A 10,664-nucleotide genomic window follows, 5' to 3' on the forward strand; every position below is an offset into this window, starting at 1 on the left:
TATTTAAGAAGACTTGATCCTCAGTTGTAAGCACGATTCAATTTTTACTCTCCTTCTTCTCCATCCTAAGCTCTCCCCTCTATCTTCTTTCTCCCTCATCATGTAAGGCTTCAAGCCCAAAGCTTTCTTCAAAGCTTTCCTATCCCTACCATTGTAAGATATTTCGAGTCTTGACTTTGGATTTGACAATCTTGACAATCTTGGTGTGATTCTCATTCCAAGGTACTGGGTTCTTCTTAAGTCTTTGTCTAAGAAGGGCACAAAGTTGGCTAAAATCCTGAATAAAGTCTGAGCTATTCATCCCAGCACAAGCAAGGTACGCAAATTCATCCCTACTTGTTGTACTACTTTCACTCCAATTCAGGCTATGCGGAATGTTAAGCTGGGGTCCAAGATAGAGGACATCACTCGCCGATTAGAAGAAATTTCAGCTCAGAAGGCTGAGCTCGGTTTGGAAAAGCTCATAGTGCAGATCGAAGGCGCCAGAGCGGCAACTCAAAGCCCAACCCCTCCACCACCTTTGGTATTCAAACCTGGGGTATACGGCAGGGATGAAGATAAAACCAAGATACTAGCCATGCTTAGTGATGAATCCCTCGGTGGCAATCTGTCTGTAGTCTCGATCGTGGCCATGGGTGGGATGGGAAAAACTACGCTGGCAGGTCTAGTGTACGATGATGAGGAGACATTCAAACATTTTGCTTTAAAAGCTTGGGTTTGTGTGTCTGATCAATTTCATGTGGAGACCATAACCAGGGCAGTTTTACGGGACATTTCTCCAGGCAACAATGATTCGCCGGACTTTCATAAAATTCAACGCAAACTGAGGGACGAAACCAAGGGAAAAAGATTTTTGATTGTTCTTGACGATTTGTGGAATGAGATATATGATCAATGGGACAGCCTACGCTCCCCTCTCTTGGAGGGAGCACCGGGAAGCAAGATCCTCGTCACCACTCGTAATAAAAATGTTGCAACTATGATGGGAGGAGATAAAAACTTTTATGAGCTAAAACATTTGTCTGACAATGATTGTTGGGAGTTGTTTAAAAAACATGCTTTTGAAAACAGAAATACCAATGAGCATCCGGACTTGGCATTGATAGGAAGGGAAATTGTAAAGAAGTGTGGAGGCCTGCCCTTGGCAGCAAAAGCACTTGGTGGTCTTCTGCGCCATGAACACAGAGAAGATAAGTGGAATATTATACTAGCTAGCAAAATATGGAATTTACCTGGTGATAAGTGTGGTATTCTTCCTGCGTTGAGATTGAGCTACAATCATCTCCCTTCACATTTAAAAATGTGTTTCGCTTATTGCGCATTATTTCCCCAAGATTATGAGTTTAAGAAGGAAGAGCTAATCCTCTTGTGGATGGCGGAGGGGTTAATTCAACAATCAAATGAGGATGAGAAAATGGAAGATCTTGGTGATGATTATTTTTGTGAACTATTGTCAAGGTCATTTTTCCAATCGTCCAATAGCAACAAATCACGATTCGTTATGCATGATCTTATCAACGATCTAGCTAAATCTATTGTTGGAGACACATGCTTGCATTTGGATGATGGGTTGTGGAATGATTTGCAATGCCACGTTCCTGAAAATACTCATCATTCATCATTCATCCGTCATGAATATGATATCTTTAAAAATTTTGAAAGGTTTCATGAAAAGGAGCACTTGCGCACATTCATAGCTTTGCCGATTGATGAACAACTAACATGGCTTGATGGCTTCATAAGTAATAAGGTGCTTGAAGAATTGATACCAAGGTTAGGGCACTTAAGGGTGCTCTCATTGACTAATTACATGATAAGTGAGATACCAGATTCATTTGGTAAGTTGAAACATTTGAGATACCTTAATTTGTCCTACACCAGTATAAAATGGTTACCCGATTCAATTGGTAATCTTTTTTACCTTCAGACATTGAAATTATCATGCTGTGAAGAGCTTATCAGGTTGCCTATTAGCATCGGTAACCTAATCAATCTTCGACATCTTGACGTTGCTGGTGCAATAAAATTACAAGAAATGCCTATACGAATTGGCAAACTAAAAGATTTGCGGATATTGTCTAATTTCATTGTGGACAAAAACAACGGTCCGACAATCAAAGAGTTGAAAGATATGTCACATCTGCGAGGAGAACTTTGCATTTCGAAATTAGAAAATGTGGTGAATATTCAAGATGCAAGGGATGCCGATTTAAAATTGAAGCGTAACCTTGAAAGCTTGATAATGCAGTGGAGTTCTGAGTTGGATGGTTCAGGGAATGAAAGGAATCAAATGGATGTCCTTGACTCTCTACAACCATGTTGGAATCTGAACAAACTCTGCATTCAGTTGTATGGTGGTCCAGAATTCCCACGTTGGATAGGGGATGCCTTGTTCTCTAAGATGGTGGATCTACGTCTCATAGATTGCAGAAAGTGCACGTCTTTACCATGCTTGGGGCAGTTGCCATCGCTCAAACAGTTGAAGATCGAAGGAATGGTTGGAGTAAAAAAAGTGGGTGCAGAGTTTTATGGAGAGACTCGTGTTTCTGCAGGTAAGTTTTTCCCATCACTAGAGTCTCTACATTTTAATAGCATGTCAGAATGGGAGCACTGGGAGGATTGGTCTTCCTCAACAGAGTCATTATTCCCTTGTCTCCAAGAGCTTATAATTGTGGATTGCCCCAAATTGATTATGAAACTACCCACTTACCTACCTTCTCTTACAAAGCTCTCTGTTCACTTTTGTCCAAAATTGGAGTCTCCACTTTCAAGACTTCCACTGCTGAAGGAATTACGTGTAGGAAAATGTAATGAGGCGGTCTTGAGCAGTGGAAATGACCTCACCTCACTCACCAAGTTAACAATTTCTAGGATTTCAGGGCTTATCAAATTGCATGAAGGATTTGTGCAATTTTTGCAAGGGCTTCGGGTTTTGGAAGTATCGGGATGTGAAGAACTCGAATATTTGTGGGAGGATGGTTTTGGATCGGAAAACTCTCTTTCTCTTGAGATTAGAGATTGTGATCAACTTGTATCCTTGGGATGCAATCTTCAGTCTTTGGAAATAAGTGGATGTGATAAACTAGAGAGGCTTCCAAATGGATGGCAGAGTCTAACATGCCTCGAAGAGTTGGAAATCAGGGGTTGTCCAAAGCTAGCGTCATTTCCAGATGTAGGTTTCCCACCAATGCTGAGAAATCTTAGTCTTTATAATTGTAAAGGTCTAAAGAGTCTACCTGATGGCATGATGTTGAAGATGAGGAACGACAGTACTGACAGCAACAACTTGTGTCTCCTTGAAGAGCTAGTGATATACAGCTGTCCATCTCTCATTTGCTTTCCAAAAGGGCAATTACCCACCTCCCTTAAGAGTCTACACATAGAGTTTTGTGAAAATCTCAAGTCTCTTCCAGAAGAAATGATGGGCATGTGTGCCCTTGAAGACTTTTTGATAGTTGGGTGTCATTCTCTTATTGGATTACCGAAAGGTGGGTTACCCGCCACTCTCAAGAGACTCACAATAACTGATTGTGAAAGGCTAGAGTCTCTACCAGAGGGAATAATGCACCAACATTCCACCAATGCTGCTGCTCTCCAAGCCTTGGAAATCTCAAGTCTCAAGTCTCTTCCAGAAGGAATGATGCACTGCAATTCCATCGCCACCACCAGCACCATGGACATGTGCGCCCTTGAATACTTAAGTCTAGATACGTGTCCTTCTATGATTGGTTTTCCGAGAGGTTGGTTACCCATCACTCTCAAGGAACTCCACATAAGGAATTGTGAAAAGCAGGAGTCTCTACCAGAGGGAATAATGCACTACGATTCCACATATGCTGCTGCTCTCCAAGACTTGGAAATCCGTAAATGTCCATCTCTCACATCCTTCCCAAGAGGCAAGTTTCCATCCACCCTTGAGCGACTTGACATTGAGGATTGTGAACACCTCGAGTCAATTTCAGAGGAGATGTTTCACTCTACTAATAATTCACTTCAATCTTTAATCCTCAGGAGGTATCCTAATCTCAAAACCCTACCAGATTGCCTCAACACCCTCACAAATCTACTTATTGAAGATTTTGAAAATCTGGAATTGGTGCTTCCTCAGATAAAAAACCTCACTCGTCTTATATCGCTTTTCATTCAAAATTGTGAGAATATCAAGACCCCCCTATCCCAATGGGGCCTTTCCAGACTCACCTCTCTTAAATTCCTCTGGATTGATGACATGTTTCCAGATGCAACTTCCTTTTCGGATGACCCCCACTCGATTCTTTTTCCTACAACTCTCACCTCCCTTACCCTTTCAGAATTCCAGAATCTGGAATCCCTAGCCTCCCTGTCTCTCCAAACCCTCACCTCTCTTGAAAATCTAGTAATCTACAGTTGCCCTAAGCTCCGGTCGATTTTGCCAAGGGAAGGACTATTGCCTGACACCCTTTCACGACTGTATGTGCGGGGTTGCCCACGTCTAACACAAAGGTACTCGAAGGAGGAAGGAGATGATTGGCCCAAGATTGCCCACATCCCCCATGTAGTAATAAGAGAGGTATTACATCTCATTCCCAACACATCATTCTTCCTCTTTCTCTTCTCAACACCACTTTCAATTTCTCTTACGCGCTACTGTAATTTTCTAATTGGACTTAATTTTTAACAAGAAAGCAGCTCTTGACATGGCTCCTGGCTTGGTATTTTCCCAGTGTCTAATTTTCTCTATAATCTGTCACAATAAAAAATGAGCATTACTACTTCTACCTTTCCAGGTGCAATAAATGAGATTTTAATCCAACAAATTCAATATCTAATGTATCAAGACCTTTATACTAGAGGAAGTTCTAGTTTATTGACTTGGTTTGGTTTACTAATTAGATGACATTATCACTTCACTTATTGTAGTTCTAATGAGGTCATTTACTGGAAAAACGGTGTCAATCTGAGAAAGGGAAGAATGGCGTTATATAGATCTCATTCCTAAAATAGTGATCAATGAAGTGCTATTTTAATCAAAGGCCACTCCGCCAATACACAGTCAAGTAATTCTTTTGCGCTTAAACTTTTCTTTCTGTTTATTTGATTTAAGATTTTCTTTTTTCTTGAAGCTTCAAGCTTGAAACAAATGTTGAACACATTTTCATGCTCTGTTTTGATTTGGCAGTTTGCAAAAATTAAATGAACCATTTATAATTATTGAAAAATTAAGAAAAAAATAACGTAAGAACCATGGATATTTTGTTTGTTTTTTTTTTTTGGCAATTTTATTTTTTATTTTATAATTTCTTATATAGTTAGCTGCTTTATTTATTCTAGTTAGGTGCTTTATTAGCAAGTCATTCAAATTGCTTTGTTTTTTTCTTGCTTTAATATACCAAATTTTATGGACAACTTTAATGACTTGAATTTCAATGCTTTTAAATAATTTTATTTACAATTTTCATGTGTTTGATTAAACTCATTTAATTGGAATTAAACATGTTTAAATTATCGATTTGATAACAACTAAAACATTTTTGGTTCCTAAGAAGTGTTAAATAAATTCCTCATAGATTTTTTTTCCCCTCAAATTTCCCATAAACAATCAAACAAAAACAAAAAAGTTTACAATTTTTTTTTTCTTTACATTCCCGTAAATTTTATGAGAACCAAAATAGTTTTATAATTGCTCATTTTTAAAAATTATTAAATTCATTTTTTTTTTTTCATTTCAGTGTTCATTACAAGTAATCGGGATGAGCCTAGATGTTTGAACTTCCTTTGGTTCAGCAGCTTGCACTGATTGGGGTCCATGTAAAATGTGCTCTAACCAAGTGGATTTCTTCAAAAGGTAAGCAATAGGCATAAATCTCTTCTTGAGATAGTTGATGCACTTCTTTTTGTCTCAATTTTGATGATATTTTCTTCATGTTTTGACTTTTGCAAGGAAGTGGAATATGAAGAAATGATAGATTGTTCAGATTTTGCTGTAGAGGAAGGGAGATTGCTGGGTGCTCAACACTTGATGCTCATTGCTCTGTTCAAGAAGAATAAGAAACTGAGAGGTACAAGGTTCATCTCCCTATAATTATCTCTAAAAATTTTGATTAATTCTTTTGCACATTAATCAATTGAAGAGATTTGGATACTCTTCTGTTAAATATCTACTTGTGTATGTGAACTTTGATTTCAGGATCAGTTTCAGCCATGTCAGGACTCTAATCCATGGCAGGCTTTCTCTGAGGTAGGTGCCCAGACAACAATAGCAAGTCTGTTAGGACCCGAAATGGCCATCACACCAAACCAGCCACAGAAGTAACTTCTGGCCCTGAAACTTGGGGTTTTGGAACAGAGAGTTTTACAGCCACCCCTGGTGCCAGCTCTAATATTTCCAGACCCTCCATTGGAGGCAATAATGCCCAGCTGTTTGTTGACTCAAAGAAGATTGAGGGCAAGCTGGCTACTCAACCTGCTGGATGGGCTGGTTTCTAACTTATTTGGTGATGTTATATCATCCTGGGCACTTCTGGCCATAAGAGATGGGAATAGGTAAAAAGGCAAAACAAAAAGGGATTCATGGCTTTCTGGGCATGGTTATGCTTGTAAGTATTGAGTGTTTGCCTTATGCATAGAATACAATATCTGCATATGTTCCCTGGTTTCCATGGACTACTTACAAATGTGTACTGTTTTGAATGCCTCGATTTTCAGGTGGGACAAATAATCATTTCTTTTAATATTGTCCTGTCTGTGACCTTATCCTTCTATTTTGCCATCTATTTTTGTTTAATCCATGAAAATCTTGTTTCATATTTCATTTGCATTTGTTACATGCATAAATCTCTTTATTAGATAGTTGATGTACTTGTTTTGTGCCAATTTTGATGTTGTCTTCTTCTTGTTTTTTGGCTTGTCTTAGGTCTTGAGCCCAAACAACATCCACTGTCTCTTAAGACCATAAATGGTCATCTAACATTTTATTTGGTATTGAAGTGGTGTCAGGTAGAGGGGTGGATTCTTCATCCAGGTTTTATGTTACTGCTTTTAGAAAATTATTAGTCAAATGAGTTTTTGGACTGTCTTATGCTATTTTTGACTATTTTTCCATATCTTAGATCTAAATGCATTTGCTGGACAATCTAATGCGGTTACTTATCTAACAGATGTTGTTTTACTAGACCATGGGTGAGCTTTCTTACCAATTCTTATCTTTAAAGGGCTTCTATATATAAACTTTTAGTGTTTCATTGATGTTTTTAATCTTATTGCAGAATAAAGAAAACTCAACCCTCTCATCGTAATTCAGAACCATCTAAAGCCTGGCCATGGAATAAGCTCAAGCCTTTTGTACAGAGAAGCTGGACTCTCTCAAATTTTTGATTTGTAAATATCCAAAGGTATTTCCTTTTCCTTGCTGATTGATAGTTGTTGACTTGTTGATTATCCTGAGATTCATGTTTGCCTCCCTTCACACAGCTATGATTTCAAAAGTCATTAAATGTGCCAATCCCCGTTGACCTCAATCAGAGCTTAAGGAGTGTGTTAGACTGTTACCATTGATCACCTCAGTCCAAAAGGCATTCCATTTAGGGAAGAGGAAATAGAAGAAAATGGAGCTCTTATGTATTTTGATTTTGATCAAGGCTTTCTTGATGTATACTCTGATGTTTTGCTCAAATTAATCCTGATGATTTTCTTGATTGGGAAGGTGACTTTTCCTCCAAGGAAGAGGACAGATTGTTATGATTTTGGCAGAGTTTTCCCAGTAAAGGAATTGAAGGAAGGGGAGATTCCTGGGTGCTGAACTATTGATGTTCATTGCTCTGTTCAAGAAGAACAAGAAACTGTGAGTAGAAGGTTCATCACTTCCGAATTATCTTCTGAACATTCTGAAATATAATTTACTCACCCGGGTTGAGCTCTAAAATTATGGTAATGGTTAGAAAGCAAAGCCCTCTTCCAGAATTTATGGTCTTGTCATTTTGTTTTCTCTCCAGTGTTGAAACTTTCCCAGTCTTCCAGAATTTGGTTGTTACTCCAAACAATGAATAGGATTCATTATACATTTAATCCATTGAAGAGATTTGGATCAGTTTCAGGATAGTCAAAAGCATAGGAAAAGCTGAAGCTGAAGATACCATGCACAAAAACAGGAGAGTTTCCATTGAAACCAGTCCAAATTATGGTACTCTTCGTTACCCAGCTTCTTAAGAAATTGCTGTTTCGCCCAGGGCAAAGTCAACAATCCCCTCAACCGTGAAACAGTTTTGGATAAAGTTGGCCAATGATCAAATTCCACCAGTTCACTATGATTTATAATATAACACCATCACCATATTCACTGACAAAATAGGAATGAAGTTATACATAGAAACCCCTAGAGTTCTTGTATAAATGCTATAACAAACACCACTGAAAATGCAGAATGATCCATTTCTGTTCCTTATTATTTAGTTTGAAGGAAACATTGATGAATCCCTTGCTTTGCAGATTGAACCCCAGCATTGAGCTGATGCTTCATAACGTGTTTTTATAAGAGACATAGGCTGCTCGAGTTGTCTGAATATACCCCATAGTCCCTCTGATGCCTGTGAGTGTTCTAGTCTGGTTGATTATCAGAAGCTTTCCCAGTCTGAGTTTGCAACTTTGGCTGTAGAAGAATCATCTAAGAGTTATGTTCTGAGGGCTTTATGTCACAATGGATGATCTGTTTACTGCATTCTTCATGTAGGTACACAAGTCCTTGGGGCCTCCAGAAAGGAAGCTTGATAAAGAGCCATTGTGCATAAAAAAAAAAAAAAAAAAAACACCAGTAATCAGTGTTCACCCTCATGACAGTAACGCAGCAACTGTCCTTGATTCTTATGGTGAGTTTGGCCTATCACATTCACTTCTGCTTTGAATTCTTTCTCATCTTCTCCCACCACCTTCTCCAACTTCTTTTCAGCAATAGAATTTCCAGAACCTGATGGTAATATCCCTTTATAGACAGTGTCAAAGGCTTCTACCATCGCTTGTACTCAGGATTCTGTGATAAAGCTGCAGATTTTTGAGGTTCAAGTGGTGGAAAACTAGAGAAATTGCAGCCAGAGAAACGAAGAAGAAAAACGCAGAGGGGCCTAAGAGGACTGAGAGTATTAGAATTGCTTTATTTTGGTTGCCTCTGCCTGAAGTTAGTTCACTGGACTTCAATATCTTGATTAGAGCACTTCTGGAAACATCAGTTTGATCCAACCTCCCATTTGAAAGAGGTAGTCTTTTCCTCCAACAGCTTCCAGTTCCATTTGCAAACCTCAGGTCCTCAAAAATAGCAACTGCACAGTAGGCTCCAACACCAATCCCTGGGTTGGCAATATGGTATTAGTTGGGTGCTTGAAGCTCTCCCATATACTGGTATACAATTTCCATGTCCAAGCATGGCACCATGCACTGCTTTGCTGCTCACATTACCAGTCTTTGTCTTCATCTCTTAGCCTCTGGAGAACAGGTTGTCCATTGGTAGTAAGCTCAACTTTTGATCCTCTTGGCACCGGTTAACTTCCATTTGCAGTCCAGATAGCAAGAAGGATATTGATCCTTTTCACTTGGAGAGGGTCAGAATCCAAATGCAAAATCACCAGACATAGAGAGATGAACCCAAGCTTATATTACTATAAGCTTGGCTGATGAGTAACAAGTAGAGGTAGAGAGACAATGTATGTAAGTTATTATGTGCATAATTGGTCACCCGACTGCTTTTCTCTGCATGTTTATTAAATTGAAAGAGTCTAGTGAATATTACTTTCTTCTATAATTGAACATTCTCCTGTAATTGAGTAGTGTGAAAGCAATTTTTTTTCTTCTTCAACAAATGAATATTGAGAGCATAAGATTACAATAAGTGACAGCTTATAAGATTTCCTACTATTGAACCTGATATATTTCAGAAGCTCTGTTGTCTTCTGCAATATCATGTTGATATATATCATGCTCACCAATTCTGGGAACATCTTAAACCTACTCAAGCTTTTCAAACTAATCCCCTTGATCTAGATCCTTCCAGGGTGATATATGTCAGAAACATATATGAACCTGGCATGAACATTCATCTGCCCATATACAAACCAGATCACAAAGGAGAGTATACTTTTCCAATCTCTAAGTATCACCAAGGAGACATGTACAAACCAAGCAGCTTATCCCCATGAAACAACAATTCCTAAAACACATTGAATTGGAGTTTTAGGTCTTCATCTGCAATTTGACTCCAAGTTTTCATGGAGAACATCTTTCTTTCCTTAGTCTTTTAAAGCTAGTGATCTTGATAAAGCCTCTACAAACCTTGTTTGGGGTCATTGTGGTGTAAACCAAAGTGTCCCCAGTTATATGAATGTAGGCCACCATAGCACCATAGATTCATGGAGTTTTGCATGTTTCTGCAATTTGGATCAAATTAAGATGAAGTTAATGGGCTTCAAGATGAAGTACAACACACTTTTTTGCCATTTTTTCTGTGATCAAAATAATTGCTAGCTGTAGAGGTTTAATGGCATTTGTCAAATGTAACTTCTTAGCGCCCTTTTGGATGGTGCAGTTTGACTTGTATTTGTTACATATTTTGCCTTGATTGAATTATGATTAATCAGCATTGAACCGCCACCTAGTCATGTCCATCCTGAATACTATTAAAACTCATTCGATTTTTTCGGTCT

General features: G+C 38.6%; 2 protein-coding genes and 2 long non-coding RNA genes across 7 annotated transcripts; all 4 read left to right on the forward strand.

Moving 5' to 3' along the window:
• The first annotated feature begins 308 nt into the window (after positions 1–308).
• LOC117928293 (putative disease resistance RPP13-like protein 1) lies at positions 309–1,806 on the forward strand. The gene is made up of 2 exons (XM_034848201.1): positions 309–1,662; positions 1,761–1,806. Exons 1-2 carry the CDS (start codon positions 368–370, stop codon positions 1,804–1,806), a joined length of 1,341 nt encoding a protein of 446 aa, XP_034704092.1. The 5' UTR covers positions 309–367.
• Positions 1,741–6,529, forward strand: LOC117928660 (putative disease resistance protein At3g14460). Of its 3 annotated transcripts, XR_004653592.1 has the most exons (4): positions 1,741–4,549; positions 5,709–5,824; positions 5,921–6,038; positions 6,167–6,529. XR_004653592.1 is itself a non-coding variant. In XM_034848616.1 (2 exons), exons 1-2 carry the CDS (start codon positions 1,811–1,813, stop codon positions 4,903–4,905), a joined length of 2,745 nt encoding a protein of 914 aa, XP_034704507.1. In that variant the 5' UTR covers positions 1,741–1,810; the 3' UTR covers positions 4,906–5,006. The 3 variants fall into 3 exon arrangements, 2 of the variants coding, with proteins under 2 accessions (XP_034704507.1, XP_034704508.1); XM_034848616.1 differs by lacking the exons at positions 5,709–5,824; positions 5,921–6,038; positions 6,167–6,529 and adding an exon at positions 4,900–5,006; XM_034848617.1 differs by lacking the exons at positions 5,709–5,824; positions 5,921–6,038; positions 6,167–6,529 and having other exon boundaries at positions 1,741–3,607; positions 3,860–4,672.
• A 768-nt stretch (positions 6,530–7,297) lies between these two features.
• Positions 7,298–7,560, forward strand: LOC117928663. Its single transcript, XR_004653595.1, has 2 exons — positions 7,298–7,370; positions 7,450–7,560. It is a non-coding gene; the product is annotated as an uncharacterized LOC117928663 (long non-coding RNA).
• Positions 7,561–7,601: 41 nt separating this feature from the next.
• LOC117928661 lies at positions 7,602–9,847 on the forward strand. Of its 2 annotated transcripts, XR_004653594.1 has the most exons (5): positions 7,602–7,819; positions 8,067–8,158; positions 8,464–8,563; positions 8,705–8,840; positions 8,962–9,847. It is a non-coding gene; the product is annotated as an uncharacterized LOC117928661 (long non-coding RNA). The 2 variants fall into 2 exon arrangements; XR_004653593.1 differs by lacking the exon at positions 8,067–8,158.
• Positions 9,848–10,664: the final 817 nt, after the last annotated feature.

This window comes from Vitis riparia, chromosome 13, assembly GCF_004353265.1.
Source record: "Vitis riparia cultivar Riparia Gloire de Montpellier isolate 1030 chromosome 13, EGFV_Vit.rip_1.0, whole genome shotgun sequence".
In the NCBI taxonomy this organism is placed as follows: domain Eukaryota; kingdom Viridiplantae; phylum Streptophyta; class Magnoliopsida; order Vitales; family Vitaceae; genus Vitis; species Vitis riparia.